This window comes from Octodon degus, unplaced genomic scaffold, assembly GCF_000260255.1.
Source record: "Octodon degus isolate 3935 unplaced genomic scaffold, OctDeg1.0 scaffold00022, whole genome shotgun sequence".
NCBI lineage: Eukaryota > Metazoa > Chordata > Mammalia > Rodentia > Octodontidae > Octodon > Octodon degus.
Window position 1 is genome coordinate 23,556,251 of NW_004524598.1, and position 24,453 is coordinate 23,580,703.

A 24,453-nucleotide genomic window follows, 5' to 3' on the forward strand; every position below is an offset into this window, starting at 1 on the left:
AAAATGCATCAAAATGGATAAAACACAAACAATGATGTAGAGTAAAATGAATCCACACAGAGCTGTGTGGTTTGCTGGCACTGTGTGAAAGAACAGTACACAGACCAATACTCTGTGCTGTTTTCAAGTGTACACTAGAGAAAGACTCATACCCAAATAGCAGTGGTGCTGAAAAAGGGAGAAGAAGGAGAGCGCAGTCTTTTACCTACATCAGTAGTCATTTCATATATTTTTATAAAAGCACAGTAAGACCTAAAACCAATAAGCAAAGATCAATGTAAGTGACCATCAGTGAAATCTAAAATCTCCTATGTAACAGTTTCTACAAGTTTAAATCTTCATGTGATTCTTAGTTTTTCAATTTGAGTTATCCATCCAGTACTACATATTTACATTATAAAAAGCAAATACCTTATTGAAAGAGCAAAAAAAAAGACAGTATCCTATCAAGTTTTAAAAATAAAGACAGATTGAGCTCCACAGAGACAGTGCTAGGGCAAATGAGAGCTGGACGGGTACTGAGTGACTCTGTACCTCGCTGAGGAAAACAAGTAAACATGGGCACAGGAGATCCTAAGAAGCTGAGAAACAAGATGTCACTATATGCATTCTTTCTGCATACTTGCCAAGAGGAGCACAAGAACCACCCCCAGGTGCTTCTGTTAACTTCTCAGAGTTTTCTAAGAAGTTCTCAGAGAGGTGGAAGACCATGTCTGATAGAGAAAAAGAAAAATTTGAAGACATGGAAAAAGCAGACAAGGCTGGTTATGAAAGAGAAATGAAAACTTATATTCCTCCAGAAGTTCAAGGATCCCAATGCACCCAAGAGACCTCCTTCAGCCTTCTTCTTGTTCTGTTCTAAGTATCACCCAAAAATCAAAGGAGAACATCCTGCCTTCTCCATTGGTGATGTCACAAAGAATCTTGGAGAAATGTGGAATAATACTGCAGCAGATGATAAGCAGCCACACGAGAAGAAGGCTGCTAAGCTGAAGGGAAAGTATGAAAAGTACATCGCTGCCTACCGGGCTTAAGGAAAACCTGATGCAGCAAAAAAAGGGAGAGCCATCAAAGCTGAAAAAATCAAGAGAAAGAAGGAAGAGGAGGAGGAGGAGGAAGAGGAGGAATAAGAGGAAGAGGATGAGGAGGGTGAAGAAGAGGATGATGATGAATAAGTTGGTTCTAACGCAGTTTTTCTCTTGTCTATAAAGCATTTAACCCCCTTGTACACAACTCACTCTTTTTGAAGAAAAGAAAGTGAAATGCAAGGTTGTGTAAGATTTGTTTTTAAACTGTACAGTGTCTTTTTTTTTTTTTTTTTTTGTATAGTTAACACTACCGAATGTGTCTTCAGCTAGCCCTATCCTGGTATTTTCAATAGCCACTAACCCACTAACCTTGCCTGGTACAGTAGGGGGGTTGTAAGTTGGCGTGGAAATGTAAAGCAGGTTCTTGCTGGTGTGCAGCACAAATTAGTTATATATGGGGATGGTAGTTTTTCATCTTCAGCTGTCTCTGATGCAGCTGATATGAAATAATTGTTGTTCTATTAACTGAATACCACTCTGTAATTGCAAAAAAAAAAAAAAAAAAGTTGCAACTGCTTTGTTAACATTCTGAATGCTTCTGAGTAAATACTATTTTTATTAGTACAAAAATAAATAAAAATAAAGACAGAAACCTGCTAATTTTAAAGACATCAATAAATTATAAAGCTTATGCATTCCCAATCTAAGAGTCACTGAAAGATGTTACAAATAAACATGGCCATCACTCTCTGATGCAGAAGGCTCTTTTGTCAATGCTATGATGAAAGGAAATGAGTTCTGCTTGTGCAACATAAGGCAAGAGACAGAGGAAGTTTCAGAGGAGGTATTAGGAGTTAGAGGACTCAAGCACTGTCGGCCCATTTCTTAAACTCAAAGGGAAGTGGACATCTTACTGGAAATGGGGCCTCTGGATCGATTACCAACTGTGCTGCTGCTGCGCTGGTCTTGCGGCAGGCCTGGCCTGCAGGCAGCAGCGGCCACATACCTGTGGGCAGCCTGAGCTCTGAGATGCATGCTGAATAAGTGCGCAAGAATGAAAGTGATGTCTTCAGAATGAGGCCTACAGATGTGGGGCAAACCTCTACGACCTCACTCTTCTTTCCTTTCATTCCATTGTCCATCCATCAGATGTTTATTTTCAGGAAATGAAACAAGCTACTTTCCCATAAAAACAACCCAAAAATATTTTTCCTGGTGTAATACCCCATCCAAGAGCACACCAAAATGCTTCCCATCGTATGATACCCGCCCTGCAGGCCATCAGACCTCGGGCAGTCGGCCTGCTCCCAGCCACTGTACAGGGCACCATAGTGCAGCAGCTGAGGTGAGGTGAAGGCAGGGTTAAGAGAGAGGAACAGCCGCTGCACTGGCAAGTTGGTGGGTCGCTGTCTCCGGGAAGGAAGCCAGGCAGCCTTCACGGGTATGCTCTGTGAAGGCCCGCCTTCAACGAGGGACTGGAAATGCCCGGAATTCCTCCCAGGAAGCACCGCACACAGGCACACTGTTTCCAAGGCCCTGTTCCCACTGTCTAGATGTACGTGGAGAAAGCAGTGTCTCCGTTGGCCTCAGCCACCATCTGAAGACAGATTACAGCCATCGTTCGTGTGGGCTTGGTGATGGCAGGAACGCTACCCCTGCTGTCACACATGCCACCCAGGGTCTGCACCCCAAGGCCAGCTGCCCCTTCGAGACCTGCACCAATGAAGGTGTGCTAGACAAACTGAGGTCATGCCCTGCCTGTCAGCTCATTCCTGGGCGTACTCCTCAACAGAGTTGCAATCTCAGAAGTCCTAGAACTAACCGGTCGGCAAATGAATATTGCCCACATAACCTCTTTTAACAAAGCTAAATACACTCATGCCTCTATAGGTACCTCCTCACACATGATCCATGCTGTCATTCAGGTTGTCTCAGTTACACTTCTCTCCTTGCTGGAACAAAATACCCGACACCCAAAATTAAAGAAGAAATTCACAGTTAATGCAAGTTTCAGTCCATAATCAGCTGGCTCCAAGGCAGAGTGGCACATGGAAGAGGGCAGCCGCTCATGGAAAGCAGCAAAACAGCAAGAGCAAATGGGAGGAGCAGTGGCAACAACGGCAACAGAGAGCAAGTCTGGCTCCTTAGGTTGCATTCAGGCTCTCAGCCCCAGTCCGGGTGTAGCACTCACACTCATAATCGCAGCAGCATTTACACCCATAATCCCCTGCATTGGTTCAAGAACAAATCACAAACTCTAAAAGTTTGCCCCATAACTGCATGAGGCTTTGGGGGGACAACTAGACAATAACCATAACAAGGTAGACAAAGCCAGCATGTCATACAGCACTGAGGCTCAGCCCTTGCTACCTGAACTGCGTCACAAACAATAAAACCTAATATTGGCCCTGCCTACAATAGTAGACATTTTCAGAGTTTTCTTGATAACTAGAAGATAAAGCTTGTTACAGAGATGCCCTACAATCGCCAAGGTCAAACAATATTCAAACACACTCATTTAAACAAACAAACAAAAGACTTAGCTAAACAAAAGAAGGGGGAAAACAGGGTCAAAACTTTGCTACATATGTTTTAACTTTTCTGAACCCCACTTGACATGACCATCAAACAGGTGTTTGGAATGGTCCTGCATCACCCTTAAGTTGGGGCCAAGGACATGTTTGTATTTCCACAGATAATCCAGAGACATTATGACCATCAGAGCTGTCCCATAACCAGAATCCCACTCACTACACATGGGTCACAATATGGGAAGCTCTCTGCTGAGACCTGCAGCAATGAACCTGCCAGCCTGTCGCTCACTGTCCTGCAGAGGCCTGCAGCAGACTTCATGAGGCTTGCCACCTAGTTGGCAGCGAGGGTTTGGTTCAGTCATCTGAGAATCTTTTCTTCGCAGTGCTTGAGCTCCAAGCAGTTACAGAGTGCATTCCTGTGGTTCAGGAAAAAGACTCCTCAGCTTATATACCTAATCCATGCTTGCTTAGCCCCCTCATGTGGATAAAAAGGCCCCCTGAGGTTTTCTATTCCACAGAGAGTAAATGAATATGATATATAATATATATATATCCAGCCTGCAGCCCCAGCCTGCAAATGCTAATGCATTTACAAGAGCGGACTCGTTTAACATCCCCTCCCATTTTGTGCTTCTACCCTTCCATGTAGCCCATCTGTAGCAAGACTCCAGCCTTTGCATGTTGGCTGTGGATGAGACTCAGAAAGTACAGCTGTCCAAGGGACCATTTGCCTTACTAACCTTACGTTCTATTCCCTCAGAGGGAAACTTTGCTCAAGATTTTAGACAGAACACTCCTATCTCTTCTCCAGATGCTCATGCCCTCATTTTGAGGAAGGTGATTTGGGGCCCTGGAAGCCCTACGAGGGTCCATGCCATGGGCAGGCTCTATGCAAGTTTAATGATTCCTTTGTAGATTGGCCTGCCTGAAGAGTCCTTCTGGGAAAGGATTGAGACGGGCACGAATTTCCTTTTCAGGCTCTCCCGATAATATCACAACCTCAGAGGCCTTGTCCAGTGTTACCTGGTCAGGTAGAGGCCTCAATCCTCCCATACACATGCTCATCTATCAATGATAAAACTGGGCCCATACAACATACTTTATGGAAGCCAGCCCTATCTCTCATCCTGGACAGTGCAGACTTGGCATCTGCAGCTGTAGATGGAGGAAAAGAAAGAGTAGCATTAGCAGGTCGTAGGTGTATAGAAGTGTCCGTGTGTATTCATGGTCCTGTGTCGTCAATACGGAAAATACAGAGGCAAGAAAATACACTCTAGTGCACTGGCTGTTATCTAACCCATGTTATCCTGCTTGAACATCCTTCCAGCGACTGCACAGTAGTGCTAATGGGCGGTATGCTCAGAGCTTCAATCAATCTGACAGAGACTTGGCATCATTCTCCTACTTCCCTCTTGGTAGAGACCTTCATGAGATTTAGGAAATTGGACCAAGAGGATTATTGGATTAATTATAGTGGGGATAACCTCCCTAGTGCTTTTGATGGTCAGTGCAGCTAGTGGCTGTGCAGCCTTAGCTCATTCAGAGCCAAGTAGACAGACTGCTCACTGTGTAGACAGTTGGACAGGAACTGCTTATGAGAACTGTAAAATTCCTTGAGAAATTGATATAAAGTTACAAACCCAAGTGAGCATTACAGTTTGTGTCTATCTCTCCCCCAAAAGCCTCAAAACAGTGATGGGGGAGTGGGCTTCTAGTGTGTGTGATTAATTCATGATCTAATTTGGGATTATGGGCATGAGAGCTTCTGAGATTATGAGTGTGAGTGGTACACTGGTCCTGGAGTGGATAGACTGAATGCAATAGGAGGCAGGCAGAGAGGCTTGCTAGCTGCTGCAGCTGCTGCTCCTCCCTTTGCTCTGTACTGTTTTCCACCGCCATGAACTGCTGCCTTCTGTCATGTGCCACTCTGCTTTGGAGCCATCTGAATATGGACTGAAACTTCCACAAACTGTGAGCTAAATAAACCTTTCTTTTCATAACTTTGGGTGTTGGGAATTTTTGTCCCAGCAATGAGTGAAAAGAAACTGAGACAGTGAGCATTTTAGAAACACCCTTCTTGGGGTGGGAGATTAAATTGAAAATTTTCAATTGCAACAAGGTTTAAAGTGTCACCATAATATGACTGGCACTTTTTTGTAGCACCCCTTTACCATATAATAAGAGCCTACAGCCTTGGGAAGTGATCAAAACACAAGAATCAATCCATCAAAATATTATTATGGATATAGATGCTCTTCAGAGAAAAGTGCTGTCTATGTTACTACAGTTGCATTTGACAACCAAATTAAAGATTGGGATAAGTTTGCTGATGATACAGAAAAATTGAATCCATTTGCATGTCTCAAGGCTCACTTCTGATTTTATATTGGAATTGGTGTGCTCATTCTCCTGTTTATAATTCTCTCTAAAGTGTGACACACAGGATTCACAACCACACCATACCGACTGTTCCAGTTTCTTCAAAGCAAAGAAGGGGGAACTGTGGAGGAACACCTGGATCACTCCCCTCGAAAAACATCCATTCTCTCCATTTTGGCTAACCCTGGCCCTATTTCCACAGCTAGGACTCCTCCTTATCCTTTCATTGGCTGGAAGCCATGCATATCTGTCCAGTCAAGGTGCTGACATGTAGCCTTTGAAGCAAGGTGATAGGCCAGTACAACTCTGCCCCATAGTGTGAGCCAGGTGGGAGGGATAACCATGTTCCATGGTGTCAGCTGGGATTGAACCTGGAGACAAGAGGCTATGACTTTCCAGGGTATAAAAAATTACAGAGTTGAAGGCAGCACTGACCACAAAATATTAGGTCCTGCTTCAAACTGTGTCATACAGATTGCTCCTTCTCTACATCTTTCCCGCTGCAGATCGCAGAGGTGATTTCAGGTCATCTACCTAGCCCAGTTCACAACACTCACACACCACAAATCTCATGGTCATTCATCCCTGAGCCACTCCCCTCCTCAAAAATTAATAAAACCTGGATTTGGCCTTGGGCCAGGGCCTTTATTCCAGATAGACATCATCCTAGCTGGACTTAGTACCCCTTGGTTCTCCACAACTACAAATATTCCTCAGTGTCTTTATTGTCACCATGGGTCACACTGGAAGTGGTAGGCTGGAATTAGCTTACCAGCATTCCAATAACTTTTCCATGGCATTACAAATGTAAACTTCTTGGAAAAGACTGGGAAGGACTCTCTACAAGAAGACACCAGAGCAGACATTTGGTCAAAAGGAGCTAACTCTGAAATGGAGTTCACAACAAGAGCAGAGCAGAGAATCCACCAGGAATACCCAGGAAAGGGAGGGAAGGTATGAGAGCTGTAACGCGGGGCATCTCTCTTCCCACTACTGCTGTGAGCCTAGAGGGCCAGGCCCGGCACCAGCCTCAGAGTCCAGCCCCCAGCAAACATGGGCAGCTCCGCTCTGCCTCCAGAGTGCAGCTCCCTTCCTGCAGAAGCCCTGATCCCATCCCCGAGCACGTGCAAGTTCAGGCACTGTGCCGTCCTCTGGGCTATAACAACATCATCATAGTAGTTACACCACTGGCCCTTGGCGTCTATAAGCTGAAAAGCCAAGCTACACCCTGAGAGCTAGGTATGCATCTTCACAGCTGCTGCAGGCCACACACTTTACACGCAGAATCTGCATGTCACTGGCACTCAAACTTTCATGCTCTGCCTGTACCCAAGACAAATATTTGTCCCACAGCTACAACATACAGACTCCCCTCTTTGCACTCTAGTCCTGTCACTGCACACTTGGGCCCCTTCCTCAGTGTGCACTGCTCACAAGTCACTTGAGCATCACAGAGCACCTGGTCAGCGCAAGAGCCTTCCCTCTGAGAGGAGACTTCCTCAAGCATAAAGACTTTGTTGTTCTCTGGTCTTATGTGTCCATGGAACAGTGCCAAGCACAAAAGTTATTTTTAAATTAAGTCAGTAGGTGTAAATGCATACCTGCATACCCATTCGTGTGCGCATGCACACACTTTGCACAGTCATACATTTAGGCATATTCATAGGTGCCTATATGCACGCATATATATTCACTAATATGCAGACATGCAAGTATCCAAGTACACACACGTATATATATTCATCTATACCAAGTTCAAGTTGAAACAGCTCTCAAAAGTTACACAATTACAATGGACTGTCAACTAGATTGTCTCGAAAGACCCCTATGGGATTAGTAAAATACAGTACTGGGTGTGTCTGAGTGGGCTCCCAGAGCTGTGAATATCTGGTCCCTGATCCCTTCCTCTCTGGTAATGCACCCCTGATCTGCCTTCCAAACACCAGGAAGTAAACAGTGGTTTCTTTTCCACCATACCCTTCAGTCAGATTTTATCTTGAAATCAGCTAACCATGGACTGAACTCTCTGAAACTCTGGGTCAATTAAACCTCTCCTCCTTTAAGTTCTGTGCATAGGAGGGGGCAGGGATTGTAACTTATCCCAGAAATGTGAAAGTCTGTGATAGAAGCATTTAGCTCTGGTTTAGTGGGGAAAGTTTGGAAAGTCTGGGAAAAACAGGCTAGAGAAAGAAAGACTGTGTTTTATAAGAGGAGCCTGATGGACAATTCTGATCAAATCTCAGAAGACAAGAATGATTATAAGAATGTGAGCAATAGAGGCCAGGTTCATGAAGTTTCAATTGGGAATAAGAACTGTAACGAGAATTGGCCTGGAGACCATGAATGTGACACTCTAATAAGATAAATTAGTTCACACTCTATCCATGTCCTGATATTTTGTGGGAGGCTGTGTTTAAGCACAATGGACAAATTGATCTAGTGAAGAAAATTTCAAGAGTACCTAATATTATGGATGTATCACGGGTCCTTCTGGCTACTTTTAGCCATACTTATAGAGAAAAATCAAGCATAAGAAGCAGAGCAAAACTTTTGGAAAACTTACATTTTGGTCTGGAAAGAACCATGTATAAATTTGGGGCCAAAGGATGTATGGTTGCGGAAGAGATTATTATTGTTAAAAAGAAACCAAGTACTTCAAACTAGGACAAGGAGAGTTATGTTGAAATCATCTCAACAGTCAGCAAAAACCCACCAGCACAGATTCAAGGGTGTAGATCTGCAAATCTTTCATTTGTAAAGAACTCCTAGGCCTCCTGCCCCCAAACTGCTGCTGGCGAAGCGGTTCCTCAGTGCTCACTTCGCTACGCCCAGCCAACCACACAATGATAGGCTGCTAAACTCCTGCTTTAAACTGCAAGTGTCTGGAACTTTGCCCCAGTGTCAAGAATATTGGCCAATCCTACTACGCTATTAGGAACAAGTAATGACTTAAGGATTTGGCCCCAAGGCTGATGGTAACCACTTTTCTACCATACAGCTATTTGACTAAGAGTTTATAGAAAGAGCAAATGAGATACAAGATCTTAATAAAACTTAATCTTATCAAACAGATTTTAAAAATCTCTTAAATGGGGTATATATATAAAGTTCCACTAGTACTCATCATTTTTGACAGAGTTATAGAACCAGAAAGCACTGGACTACTTAGTAGTTTCCCTGAGTGTCACTCAGGCAACACATTTGTTTATACAATGACTGCCCCAAGTACTGCTCAGGCACGTGTCATTTCAACCAGTCAATTCTCATACTGAATAAATTTAATAAATTGTTTTTTGTATTTCCTGTTATCAAAAGTAACAAAAGATATAATTTTTGTCATCCTGTATTTAAATAATTGGACTTGTAAGTGGTTAAATCAAAAGTAACAAAAAATACAATTTTTGTCATCCTGTATTTAAATAATTGGACTTGTAAGTGGTTAAATCAAAAGTAACAAAAAATACAATTTTTGTCATCCTGTATTTAAATAATTGGACTGGTAAGTGGTTAAAGATGATAAACCATTATTGCCACGCACCCACGCCTCAAGCATCTTGGAGTTTGGAAGTGCTTTCTCTCTCTCCAGGTGACTTACCTCCCACCCCAGCCCAACTCTTTTAGAAACCACAGCATATGAGATTCATAAATACCAAAAATCCCTAGGATGGGGCCAGAGAAAACCCCACATCCATGTCTGAGGTAAATCAGTCTCCACACATTTAAAACACACCTGTCATCTACTGAAAACCGATACTGCCTGCACAGCATAAGAGTTTACACGTTTTTCCCCACACCAGGCAAGGCTGATGAGAGCAGCAGTAATACGGTCCATCTCAACAGACACAAATATGAGTACAGATAATACACAGCAATCTGCTGGGCGGTTCCAATGACAAACACCCAAACTAAAGGCACAAGAGGATTAAGGGATTGATTCAACCACAGGGGATTCAGCCAGTAAATCCTTCAGTACATCAAATGACTGACAACTGACTAAAAACACCACATGCAGGGTCTCCCCTGAACTTTTAGGTCAGCCAGGGCACAGCTCACAGTTCTCCCACTTGAGCCTTGTACCTTGTAAACTGAGATCAAATGTTGACTATGTGGAACTCCTCTGCAGGAGTTGACTGTCAGATATACAAGACAGAGATTGAAAATAGTCACCATTCCTATGCAGATAATAGTGGAAGGGAAGCAGTACAGCCCTGGAGAGACCCAGGTCCTGGCCTCTGGGATGCATATTTATACACAGTCTTCAAGGCAGGTAGTGAGAATCCCACAGGCACACTCATGATACCCCTAAATCCTGAGTGAGCAAGAGCTTAGGCTCTTGCACTCCTAGAACTCTACCCATGCAAATTTACCTACACAGCCTAGTGGTTGCACAGTGCCATGGTCTGCATGTAGTGTCCCTCAGAATCCCTACATTGAAATGCAACCCTGTGGGAGGAGAACTAAGCTAGGGCTTTGGAGAAGTGAGTAGGTCACAAGGGCAGGCTCCTCCTGGTAGGACCAAGGAGGCTGCAGGGAGCCTGTCTTCTCTTCTGCTATGTGAGGATGCAGCCAAGACGTGCTGCATTAGAATCTGAGCCATCAGCACCTTGAGCTTGGACTTCTAAGCCCTAAACTTTGGGTGATAAATTCAGCCTTCATCAATAATGCCCCAGGATTTTATTATAGCACCAGAACAGACATGGGGCCTCCGTGCATGGAGCCTCCTGCCTCCATCTAACGTGGGTCTCAGGATGCAGAAGAAGAGGTAGGGATGAACCACACCTATCCCCTCCAAAGCAGTCCCTTCCTCAAAAGCAGAGATCAGGTCTAACACAAGCTTCTGACTGCCCCCACAGCAAGCATGGAACAGAGTCTGATGTGAACCTAGGCGTGGGTGAAAAGTAAGTTTTCTAAGACAACATGCATCATCCTTTTAAATTTTTATTTGAAAATAAATTTTGTTTGAAAATAAGCTCATTAACGAGCTAGCATGAGATAAGCAACTTGCATACAGTATCCTACTTAGTTCTTTAACAAAAAAGCATAGCACGCAAAAAGTTAGAATATCTTCTGCCATGAAACAGGAAAAGAGAGGAAAGGAAACAGGAAAATTACAAGATGTCACAATAACCAGCATTGCACCATTTCCCAAAATAAAACAACTGCTCTTGAAAATATGAGAAAAATTGGTTAGCTAAGCTTAAAAGAATTGTCTTCCCCACATTGTAAAACTATGGGTTTATGTTTTAAGTCATAAGTAAAAAAATTTAAGATTCTGAAAATATATTTTGCATTTGCAGTCTAAACATCTGTAACAATTTAAAACAAATTTTGGAACCAAACTTAAAAAAGAAATCTCAGATCGAGTTCCAATCTGCCAAATTTCAATCTAGACCAAGTTTTATGGGTCTGTTGTAAACCCAAAAAGAATTAAAAACTCAAAGAAAAAAAATGGGAATTTATAATGGAAATGCTGACAGACCATTTTCCAAATACAGAAACACACACACACACACACACACACACACACACAATTATAATTGACCTTAACATGACCACCTTAAAGTCATGTATAACAAATTCAAAAAGTAATGAAAAGAAAGCTGTTTCCAACTCATAATAATTAGAAGATGAGAAGGAACAAGTGTACAAAAAGTACAAGAAGAAATATATGTGGGTGCAATTTCAACAACATCAAAGGACATCACACATTAGATGCTTTTATCATGACTGACAAACTTTAACTCAAGAATGAGTCATTTCAATATTTCATAAACTCACTCAGTTCTCAACTGGATTATCCAACGACGAATGTACCAGAGAGATATCTGAATATTAGCAATATTTGTCTTTAGGTGAGTGTTCACATATTGAGTCTCAACAATCACACATTAACACTTTTAAATCCTACTTGTCACACTCTGGCTGCTCATTCTTCCAATAAACTATTTGCTATCTAGATGCACAGCTTTTCGGGGCTTGGTGTTGAGACCTAACAGTGGGCATAAAACATGCTGAGTGCACGCTCAGCCCTGAGCCACACCCTGACCCCCACTGAGACCTCCCGGGAAGAGTCATAGCTTCAGGCATAGATCAAATCAGCAAGTGTTGGTGAGCATACACCATGTTCTGGGCATGCAGGGGCCAGAAGGAAGACAGCAAAGTCTTAATCTATAATCACGTGCTGTAAAGATGAATGCCTAACCCAGTAGTTTCACTAACAATTTAACAAATCAGACTTATTACACTTTAACATTTCTGCATCCAAATATTAGCTATGCATGGCTCATTGAATCATACTTAAATTAGCAGGTCATAATATCTAAAATATAAGATGTTTAGATTAGTAATCATAATAAAAGTTAATTTAATATGGAATTCACTGAAGGTCTAGGAATATATAGTCTATAATCAACCCGAAACTCCACCCACTCCTGATAGTTTGCACTGTGAAACTACCTACAAATGGCCATGGTCCAGAAGTCAAGAGCCCGTCCTTCCCACAAATCATAGTTCTTTCCCATCACAACTACACTGACGTCACTAACATGTACTCTGGCTTTAAGTTTGCGGTTTTAAGACTCATAAAGAAGTTAAATAATTCTTCAAAGGCATCCCTCATTCATCTGGGGACCACTGCACAGTGTTTAAAATCACGTTTATTCTCTTTGTATGAGTAAGATAAGATACTGTACAAAGACAGATGCAGAAATATAGTAATACTCCCTTTCACATCTTCCAGCTATTATTTGTCATGGTGCTCAACCCAGTAAAACTTCCAATGAAATAAAAAACATTCTGATAATAAACTGCTGAGGGAAGAAGCTTAAACAGTGCTGCCAAGATCAGAAGCCTATACAAGCCTTCACAGACCTACTTCCCGCTGAGAGCAGAGAAGCCAACAGAGTGGCTAGGGAGCAAAGCACCTCCTCCAGGTGCCCTCTGGCCAGCACTCTGCCCACTGTCCACTGCAGAGTCCCTGGATCTGTTCTCTTCACAACCCCTCAGGGTGACCAGTGGGGCCACCCTTCCTAGACATGGAGCCATGAACCCCCAGTGGCTGCCCCCTCCGCATCCTCCGCAGTCTTCCCAGCACTCATATTCCAACAGAGCACACAGCAATGAAATCCATAAGATAGCTCCACTCAAAGAATCTTATTCCCATTAGACTTCAATCACAACATGTGCTGCTTTATTCAGCAAAAATTTTCAGTGAACCTAGAAAACTGGATAGTCTCTTCACACATGCCTGACTCCTCAGAAAACAAAATGAAGTCCCTGCATCCTAGAGAAAATTTCAGAAGGCATTTTAAACTAAACTTGTATTATACTTTGTGCCTAGTTGTCCCCTCAAAGCCCCATGCAATCCCTGGGAGAGTTTCTAGAGTTTGTGATTAATTAATGATCCAATGCAGGGATTATGGGTGTGAGCGCTACACCCGCCCTGGGGCAGACAGTCTGAATACAATATAAGGAAGAGAGAGAAGCTGCCTAACTGCTACTTCTGGTGCCCCTCCCTTTTGGATCTTTGCTGCTTTGCACTGCCATGAGCTGCTGCCTTCTGCCATGTGCCACTCTGCCTTGAAGCCAGCCGAGTATGGACTGAAACCTCCACTAACTGTGAACTACATAAATCTTTCCCTCCTTAGTGTTGGGCATCAGGTGTTTTGTCCCAACAACAAGGGCCAGAATTTGGTACCAAGAAGTGGGGTTGTTGCTGTAACTATGACTATATGGTTCTAGGGCCTCTGGGAATGGCTTACAGAAAGAGACATGAAAGGTTCTAAGATGCTGCCTGAAAGAGAAGAGCTCTAACACTTTTGGCTGTTCTGTTTGGGAGATTCTGGTCAGCACTCAGAAGACCAGAAGGCTGATAGAAATCCTGCCTGTGGAGACCAGGTTGGGAAGCTTCTTCTCAGAAGAAGGACTGCATTGGCTCTTGGACTCCAGACAATGTGTGCTATGGCTTGGCAGAAAGTTTGTCTGCATGTTGCTCATGTCCAGAGATTTTGCCTGAGATTGAGATTAAGAGCAGCACAGTGATTGATCTTGCAGGAGAAATTTCAAGGCAGTTGAATGTTGAGGCAGTGATATGGCTAGTTTAGTCTGATTTTTGTTGAGAATCAAGAGCACAGAAATCAGCAGGATGATTTAAAATGTTGAGAGTTTGGCCAGAAAGGAAGCATCAGGAAGGCTGTGAACAGCAAAGATGGAGGTGAGAGGATCTCCTTTGCCAAGAAGGAACAGTAGAATAGAAAAGATAGCCTGAGAGCATCATAAGCACCAGCGAGTCTCCACCTTTTGCAGCCTCAGAACTACAAAAAGTGAAAGAGTTTCCTTTGAGGAGAAAGCCACAGAGCACCACGTTACAGAATGGTGGCGGCAGCCATACCAGGTTCCAAAATGGCAACAGCATAGAGAATTTATTCCTCAGAATCAGAGTCAAGGTGATCAGCAATCCAGGCATTCAACCTCTACAGGCAAGAGAGAAGAAAGCCTGGCTACTGCTCCAGCTGGCAGCAGACTTTGACATCATCCATGTGGCATTGGTTTTTCGGTTCATGCAGAATGCAAGAGTTCTGAGGTTAAGAAGGCTTCCACCTAGATTTCAGAAGGCCTGGGAAGCCAGGCAGTGTGTCTGAGAGAGCAGTATGTGAAGCTGTGAGTGAGAAGCCTGTAGCTCACTGGAGATTCCAGCAGTTTGGAAAAGCCAGAAATGTGCATCATCTAAGGAAAGTTGCAAGGAGGGAAGAAAGCAGGCCTAAGAGTGAAGCCGTAGGAGCTACCCCAAAAGTGCCATGGAGACGGAGCTCACAACTCATCACAGATCACTTCAGATGTTCCACATGGAACTACAGGACTTAATGTCTGCCCTGCTGGATTTGGGACTTGCTTTGATCCCAGTACTTTTTATCCTGTTGTTTATGCCTTTTGGAATAATAATATTTATCTTGTGAATTTTTTTCTTTTTCTTTTTTTCTTTTCTTTTCTTTTTTTTTTTTTTTTTTTTTTTTTTTTTTTTTTTTTTTTTTTTTTTTCAGAACCAGGGATTGAACTCAGGCCCTTGCACTTGCCAGGGAAGTGCTTATTCCACTAAGCCATCTCCCCAGCCCTATCTTGTGGCTTTCAACGCTGGAAGTGCTTGACTTTTCATTTATACAGGGGCTCACAGCTAAGAGTTTGCTTTAGATCTCAGAGGAGACTCAGGAATCAGACTTTTCAGCAATACTGAAATTATCAGGACTTTGGCAACTCTTAGAAATGGATTAAGGACCGAGAAGATAGCTCAGTAGAATAAGCGCTTGCCTGGTAAGTGCAGGGTCCTGAGTTCATTCCCTGGTACTGCAAAAAGAAAAGAAACAACAATTTGGGGCTGGGGAGATAGCTTAATAGAATAAGCACCTGCCTGGCAAGTACAGGGTCCTGAGTTCAATCCCCAGTACCACAAAAAAGAAAAAAGAAAAAGACTCCTTAGAAATGGACTAAAATGCCATTTGCATAAAGGGATGCGCATGAGTCCACGTGGGGGCAGGGGTGGAAGGGTTTGTGCCTAGTTGTCCCCTCAAATCCTCATGCACTCACTGGAGCACCTTCTAGAGTTTGTGATTAATTCATGATCCAATGCAGGGATTATGGGTGTGAGCGCTACACCCGCCCTGGGGCAGACAGCCTGAATACAATATAAGGAAGAGAAGCTGGATAGCTGTCACTTCTGCTGCTCCTCCCTTTGGATCTTTGCTGCTTTGCACTGCCATGAGCTGCTGCCCTCTGCCATGTGCCACTCTGCCTTGGAGCCAGCCGAGTATGGACTAGAACCTCCACTAACTGTGAGCTACATAAACCTTCCCTTCAGTAACATTGGGTGTTTGGTATTTTGTCCAGCAATGAGAGAGAAAAGTAACTGAGACAACATGTAACCTGGAAAGCCTTCCGACCATATCAAAATCATAGCTTTAAGCCAAAAAACAAAATTAAAAACAAAAAAAGAATTTTGTTTACAAGTCTTAGATGCTCCTTTAGGAACAAGACTCTCTGGCCCTTAATGGCCATGAGGGCCTCATAATCCCATCTTTATTACCCGGCAGCAATGTCTTCAAAGCACATCTCTGTGAAGAGGGACAGCTGTGTCCAACATCCTCCCCCAAGAAGACAAGCTGCTAGGTCACGGGTCGTCTGCATCCCAGGCATGTGTACAACTGCCTTCCCTCAGCCATGGCCTTACCAGGTGAGGGGAAGGCATCACTAGAACAGACTCAAAATGGGCCTACAATCAAAGACAAAAGCACAAAAATGTATGTGTAATATGGTATTCAAATATCTTCTTCAGTAAGCAAGACTTAGGTAGTTAGACAGCAAGACTTAAGAGAGTTCAATGATCAATAAAAACACAGATTTGGTAACAGGTGTAAACTGACATTTATGTCTGATAAACCAGGAGGTGCCAACCCCTAAGCTACAGACTGCACAGCCTGTTAGGAAACTGTCCACAGCCTGTTAGGTATAGGCCTGCACAGACAGACGCAAGTGGCGAGCCCGCCGGGCGGCCTCACTGGCATTCCCAGCCACCCCCACTGCTCACATCCCCTCCCATCAGATCAGCAGCAGATTAGATTCTCCCAGAAGTACACACTCCACTGTGAACTGCACATGGGAGGGAGGAGGTGGCCTACCCTGTAGAATAATCCCCAACCTCTCTCTCCAACCCACCAAACCTGTCTGTGGAAAAACTCTTCCACAAAACAGATCCCTGTGCCAAAAAAGCTGCAGGCCACTGTGTTAAACACTGTAAGCTCATAATTTTACAAATGATCGTACCACCCAAAAACTTACCGTATTCTGACAAATTTGATGGACAGGCCGTGAGTGGGCTTCTGCTATCACCGCGGCACTGCGGCCAGCATTGAAGTCAAAGACTTCCAAAGTCCTGTCCCGGCCAGCTGTGAGCGCAATGTCTGCAAACAATCCAGTTAGGGAACTCTTCCCCATGATCGTTCCCAGGAGAAACAGACCAGACAGACTCATTTGTTATACTACTAGGCCCTGGAACACCACAAGGCCCAGAAGTGAGTGATTAGTGAAGAATTTCTGGTGTTACACAGGAACCGGCCAGCCTGGCTCCGCCCATCTGGCTCCCATGTATCTGGCAAGAGCATGTAGAGGTGAGTAGAAAAAGGGGCATCAGGTGAGTGGGGTCCCAGTGCCAAGCAGCCAACGTGGGCAGCAGAGCGAGAGACAGCTGCTGAGAGCCAAATCAAGATACCAACCAGCTGTTGAAATGTAGACTGTCAGAGGCAAAGATAAGGTCAATGAAGCCACAGAGGGGACGGCCCAGCTCAGAGCTGGCTGCACGAGGTGACACAAAGTGGCATAGCTTCAGGAAACTGTACCACACTTTGTACAACACATGCTGATGTGTAAGGAACAACTTATAAACTCTGGAGACATGGGCCACCCCGAGTACACACCAGCCAGGGTTCAGGCCTGTACAGCGGAGGGTGCGCATCTGCCTGCAGGACTCCTGGTGCAGTAGTACACACAGTGCCGACACTAGAACATGTGAAAATGGTAACTCAATTTTGAATACATATAGTGATTCAGTTCTGTCAAGTGGACTTTTCTTTTCAAACGATCCTAGTACTCAAAATCCACATTTCTAACTAAAATGTGCAGGACCTTATAACATTTTATGTTCTTCAAAATTTTAACTATAGGGGCCAGGGAGATGGCTCAGTAAAATAAGTGCTTGCCTGGCAAGCACAAGGGCCTGAGTTCAATCCACGTTTCCACAAAAAAAAACTTAACTATAACTCTTCAGTAGAATTCAACGCACACCTGTTTTAAATACATTAAAATTTTACGAAATCAGGCTGGCCTGATAGCTCAGCAGACTAAAGCACCTGCTTAGGCAGAGCACAGCGGCCGGGTTCAATCCCCAGCATGCTGTGCAGGCCCCACCCGCGGGGCACGCTGAGACGGTGACTGAGGCTGGGCGTGGTGGCACGAGCCTGTAATCCTAGCAAGTGGGAGGCTGAATACATGAGCATCACTACACGTCTGATTACACAGTGAGACCCTGGAGACCCTGGAGATCCTGTCCTAAATACAGAAAATGAAATTTATGAAATCAGTTCCTAAAATTAAGAGCTTTGCATCTAAACAAACTAAATTTTTTAAAACTGAAACTGATTAGCCACACAACATTCAAGTTTTGGACTCTGTTTCACATTCTGTTGAATAGCAACTGCTATCATTTCTTTCAGTCCTTCCTGAGATGGATTAACTGCTCAAGTAACTAATGTAAGTATGGACAGTTTAGCAAGAAAATGCACTGAATTGCTCCACACTTTCAGTAAAAGATGGAGATGTCTGGACAGCTCACCCTGGTGGTGAGCCAGAGGTCATAACTCAGCTTATGTCCCCATGGTCAAGGTGAAGGTCTTGCATGTGTGATGGCTGCAGGAGGCCTGGGGCTCCGTGTTACCAGTACCCAGCACCACTGAAAGCTGATCTGACACTGAGTGACACTTTGCCAGAAGAATAGCCCTCAATATGTCACACACAGGAAGGACCAGGGAGCAAGGATACAGGAATAGAAGCCATTCACTGCTGACAAACTGGTCACATCGGCTGCATTTGACAGAGAGACCCGGTAAACGACCTTATAACTGCTTTTCAGTTTATACCTGTAAAGAAAACACAGAAGAACCAATTTTGGGCTTTGTCCTCTCTTCCATTACAACTAAACATCCTACCTTTTAAAAGCTTAAAAGTGAAAATGAAGTTTTCCTATTAGTTTAGTAATTCATATTTTATAATATGAGGATTGGATAGGTGGAATAAATGGATTGGATAGCTTACTTTTCCTTGAGGAAAAAATATTAATTTCCACTAGGAAATTATTGTTTTACCTTTAAAGAAACTTTATGGCAATAATATTATATAGCCAAAAATGACTCATTCCCAACTTTGAGGAAGCAAATGTGCCCCCTAATTCTAAAAAAAATATGTATACTTGAGGATATAGCCAACCAGTTGTGAATGCCACTTATGATCAACTTCTTACTGTTTTCTGAAGGATAATGGAAGCAGTGAGCAATGGTTTATCAAATTTGTGGTCTTAATCTCTAAAAATAATTTCCCAGAGGAAAGTAACCGGCTGGAAATCCCAGGAAGTAGTCTTTCCAGTGCGGAGAGTAGAGGACCAAATGTTCAGGATGTCGCAGAGAGGCCCAGAGCAGCGGCATGGAGAAGCCAGGCCGATGAGCACCATGCCGCCCAGAAGAAGGACACCACCCTCAGGAACACAGAAAGGCAATACGGAGGAAAGTGGTCCAGGGACAAGACCTAGGTCAAGAGTCCTGGGACAGGCATCAGGGCTTCCAAGGGCCCAAAAAAGAATGTCACATATAAACAAGGAGACAGAGAGACCACATAAATGAGGAGACCTTAAGGGAGGCTTGGGAATAAGTGTCCAGGGACAAGATGCAGTTACACAAATTACCAGAGTGAAAGCTGCTTCAAGTTATATATAAGGTGACTAAGAGAGCAGAAAGCAGCTGCTAACTTTGAAAAGGTGAATAAAATCAGGAACTGCTCAGCTGAGAAACTGTCTTCAGAAAGACAGCGAGAGGAACAGCAGACGGCAAGTCACAGCCCGTGAATTCCTCTAGGAGCACAGGGCAGGAGAAGGCCCAGGAGTGGTAAATAAGCATGCTCATTTTGCTGAATGATCTTTAGAAACTGGAGATATAACACTTTTTAATCCCAGATCAATGTTTTCTATTTCTCTGTCACTACTGGGTTGCAGTCTTTGATTGCTACCCCAAGTCCACCAGGTGAAACAGCTGAGCAGCGTCACCTCAGCTCACTCCACTGAGAAAACTTGTGTTAGGTCACCACATACACTACAATGTCCAGCTAGTCAGAGAGGATGCGATGGATAGAGGAATAGAAGAATGGATGGGATGTGAAGAACAGCATGAGTAGAATAGGATGGATGATGGTAAGGATGCAAGAAATGGATGGGATGGGATGGGATGGGATGGGATGGGATGGGATGGGATGGGATGGATGGGATGGGATAAAAGGGGATGTGATGGGAAGGGGTGGGGGTGGGGGAGTGGGATAAGAGGGGATGGGATGGGATAAGAGAGGATGGGATGGGATAAGAGGGGATGCAATGGGATAGGATGAGGTGGGGTGGGATGGGGTGGGGTGGGGTGGGATGGGATAAGAGGGGATGGGATGGGATGGGATGAGATGGGATGGGGTGGGATGTGGTGGAATGGGATGGCATGGGATGGGGTGAGATGGGATGGGATGGGATCGGATGGGATGGGTTGGGGTGGGGATGGGACAGGATGGGTAGAATGGGATAAGAGGGGATGGGATGACATGGGATAGATAGGATGGATGAAATGAGCTGGATGAGTAGGATGGATAAGAGGGGACAGGTGGAGTGGATGGATGAGACGGATGGAATAGATGGACTGGAATAAATGAGGTAGGATAAGTGGATTAGGATGGATGGATGTGTGTGTGGATGGATGGATGGATGGATGGATGGATGGATGGATGGATGGAATGGGATAGGATTGATGAGATGGGACAGGTGGGAGGAATATGAGCTTCTGGGATATGAGCTCACTTGGGTCCTGTTCCCACCTACGGAGGGCTCAGAGTGCTCTAGCAGCAACTGCTCTAGGACAGTGATGCAGCCACCAAGAGCAGAGGCAGCCAGACCAAGCCCCGCCCCGCCCTACCCAGACCCCCAGGGCAGCAGGGCCCACCCCCCCTCGGCAGTCCTTCAGCCCCGTGTGCTGCCCGGAGCTCCTCTGGGTCTGAAGGTCCCCTCTCCAGTCGAGCTATGTGGAAACAAGAACATGGCGCTGACCTTAAAATCAAGATCTGACAAATAGCAGGAAAAGCCAGGGCTTTCTGCCTACAGATCTTCAGGGTGTGAGAGGCAAGCCTATCTGTGGGTTTTGGTCAAAAGAAAAATGACACAATGGGCACAATGAGAAAGCAAGCAAGGGGAGCCACCTGCCAGGCAATGGCCAGCCCTCAGCACAGGCCCGGAGCTGTTAGAGGTCCAGACGGTGATTACAGGCAGGGCTCTGCGAGGTGGCAAGACCACGGGCATGATACCAGATTATAGGTACGTGACGGCTGGAGTAGTCCACTGATTGGCTTACTGTTCTTCTGGTCTGGATGACAGCAAGGCACACCCTTGGTGTGGGTGGCACCCAATTGGCATGTAGGCTGAATGACACACAGAGGGAGATGGAGCTTCACTGCTTCCTGCCTTCAGCCTGCCATGCCATGAACTGTGCCTCCTCTGCCATACCCCACCGCCACGCCACCCTGCATTGGGACCATGAAGTCATGGACTGAAACCTCTACAAATGGTGAGCTAAAGTCAACCTTGCCTCCCTCAACTTGTGGGTATCAAGTACTTTGGTCCCAGCCATGAGTAACTAAGATACCTCACCCCACCGGCTGGATCTGAGAGGGGTCGGCACTTGCCCTTCACACCCCCAACAGGAAGTCCCAGCCAGCACCACATCCATCAGGGCAAGGACAGATGGCTGGATAGCACTCGCTGCAGAAGACCTGTGGGCAGGGACAGCCCTGCAGTCAGGCATCTCGGCAACCCGCCAGCGTGTGCTAAGCATGCTCTGCTTGCCTGAACAGGTGGCCCCAGCCGGGCACACGAGACCCAGCAAGGGAGGCAGATGCAACAGTTTCAATAGGTTGAGGTCTCTGATACCCTACAAATATTTTCTTTAAAAATTTTGAAAATGAGGGGCCAGGGAGATAGCTCAGTAGAACAAGCACTTGCCTGGCAAGTGAAGGTCCTGAGTTCAATCCCCGGTACCACAAAAAAAAGTCATATCATAGTGATATATGTGTACCTATGTTTATAGCAGCACAATTTGTGATAGCCAAATCTTGGAAACAACCAAGATGCCCGTCACATGAGGAATGGTTGAAAAAAATGTGGTATTTTTATACAATGGAGTATTACTCAGCTATAAAGAATGATAAACTCGAAGCCTTTATATTGAAGTGGATGCCACTTGAAGATATGCTCATAAGTGAAATAAACCAGACCCACGTGTGTAAATATCATATAGTTTCCCTAGTATAAGAACTCAAGAGAAGAAATACAAATAGAAATGTATAACACAATTAAAAGGAAAGCAAGAACTTGAGGATTGGACAATAGGAGAGGGCAAGGAGAAAATCTGGGAAACAAGACAGGGGCAAAGCCATACATTTATATGCACAAGATGGGCAAGGCAATGATCCTGAGAAACACCAGCAGGTTTCTGAAACTAGCAGTTAATTGGTAGGATTCTCACCCTGACTAACTATATATGCTGATACCTGAAGAGAGCAATGTGTAATATCAGGGTCACGCTTGGAATGCCTGTCACTCTGGTCTTCTAAATACGTACTTCTTGTCACGACATACCAATTATTACCATACTGTGTCTCAAGTAAAAGTGTTGTGTTTTTTTTTTTAAATGGGTAATAAATGAAAAAAAGGACACAAGAAAAAAAAAGTCACAGGACTGTTCTGCTACAATGCTGTATATGGTTCAATTTCTAAATTTCTGTGTAAAAATATGTAATTGTTTATTCATAAAAAAAATTTTTTGAAAATGAGGGGCCAGGGAGATAGCTAAGTAGAATAAGCACTTGCCTGGCAAGTGAAGGTGCTGAGTTCAATCCCTGGTACCACAAAAATAAATAAATAAATAAAAATAAATAAAAATTTTGAAAATGAAAATAGCAAAGTGTGAGTATTTCTCCAAGTTTGATGTACATAAAAATACCATTATTTTCTCTGTGTGTGTGTGTCTGTGTGTATAATGATACTTTTAACTTTTTAGTAAACAAGAATTGCTCCCATGCCAGCCAAGTCTATTCTGAAGCAATAACTCAGGGTCCTTAAGCCCCATAGCCCACTCCACACCAGGGGTCCCTTCATGGGGTAAATCGGAACGCGTGGCATACACAGAAGCCAGGCTACTCGGCCATGGCACTCGCCTCACAGGGACCCAGGGTGGCACTCAATGACAGGTAGCAGGACTAAGCACCAGCCTTCTTCCCCTCCCGCCACTGAGCCCGTGGGAAGCGCGCGCAGCAGGAGGTCCACCTTTGCAGCTCATCTTTGCGCGTGTCCAGGTGATACTTCAGCAGCCACAGCTCTGGGCCACAGGACAGCAGGATGAAGGAGTCCACGTAGTAGAACTGCGCAGCCTGCACAGGCCGAGGAAGCACATCTCTGCCCTGAGAAGCAGGCTGGTGGTTACTGCGATGCCACAAACACCACAAGAAGCAGCACTGCCCCAAAAGCAAATCCCTGGGTCCCCGTGCATGCATGCTTGTGAGGGCCAGCGACCGTGGCTTCTCTGCTTGCTCAATCACTGAGGGAGTTGTGGTTAAATATTACTGCAGTGAGTACTGAAATCGACCCATCTACAATCTTTGCATTGCAGGAAATTGGAAACCTTGCGGCAAGCATTTTATAGGGGTTAAATTTTAAAATATGTTTGAAAACGCAGTTGTGGTGTTTATTCTGAGTTACAGCTCATAATCAAGGGCTCCAACTCAGAAGCTGAGGGCAATGACAGCTATGGAACAGTTACTCCCTCCTTGGGACCCCACAGATTCTCTCCCACAGGGTGCTCGGTCCTCATTAACCCACCTTCCGTCCCCCACTTGCCATGGGGCCTGAGCAGCACGGGCGGCACCGCTGGCCCCTGGCAGCCAGCGGGGAGTGCCCCTGCTGCCTGCCAGCCCTACCAGAAAACATCATGAGCTGCTTGCCCAGGGAAAAACCAGAACTGAAAACTCAATATACAGTTTCTACTGAATGTCTATAATTTCCACAGCATCATAAAGTCAAAACATCTTATGCAGAGCCATCACAAGCCAGGACTCTGCACGGTGGTAGATGGCTGCAATCCCAGCACTCTGGAGCACAGGCAGGAGGACTGCAAGCTCACGCCGAGCATGCTGGGCAATTCAGCGACTCGGTGAGAACTAGTCTCAAAACAGAAAATACAAATAAGGAACACTAAGCAACATAATAACCTCTCTAATATCTGGAATCCAGATTCTGAAGAATAACACTGGGGAAGAAAAGAGAAAGAGAGGGGTGAGCCCTGGGGCTCAGTGAGAACCTGGAGGAAAGACTGGAACCCATGAAAGTGGAGAGACAACCACAGTGACAGAGACAAGATGGACCGCAGCACAGAGGGAGAAGGCAAGGCAAGTTGCACTCCGCTCTCTCCCACCTCTCCGTGAGAGAGAAGAGAGATGTCAGAGCAGTGGGGCGATGCAGAGCAAAGAGTGGAGTGGAGTGGGGCGCTGCAGAGCAGAGTGGCGTGGAATGGGGCGCTGCAAAGGAGAGGCGCGGAGAGGGGCGCCGCAGAGCAGAGAGGGGAGCAGAGTGGGGCACCACAGAGCAGAGAGAGGAGCGGATAGGGGCGCTGCAGAGCAGA

The 24,453-nt window shown here is 44.9% G+C and overlaps 1 protein-coding gene across 3 annotated transcripts in view; it reads right to left on the reverse strand.

Moving 5' to 3' along the window:
* The window catches only part of Wdr27 (WD repeat domain 27), a 289,190-nt gene that overhangs the window by 178,216 nt on the left and 86,521 nt on the right, over positions 1-24,453 (reverse strand). For all 3 annotated transcript variants that reach the window (XM_023711986.1, XM_023711985.1, XM_023711984.1), the window contains exons 15-17: positions 23,103-23,236; positions 18,524-18,621; positions 16,769-16,890 (exon numbers count right to left, since the gene is read on the reverse strand). In XM_023711986.1, coding sequence (XP_023567754.1) covers positions 16,769-16,890; positions 18,524-18,621; positions 23,103-23,236 — 354 coding nt within the window. The remainder of the gene's footprint in view (positions 1-16,768; positions 16,891-18,523; positions 18,622-23,102; positions 23,237-24,453) is intronic.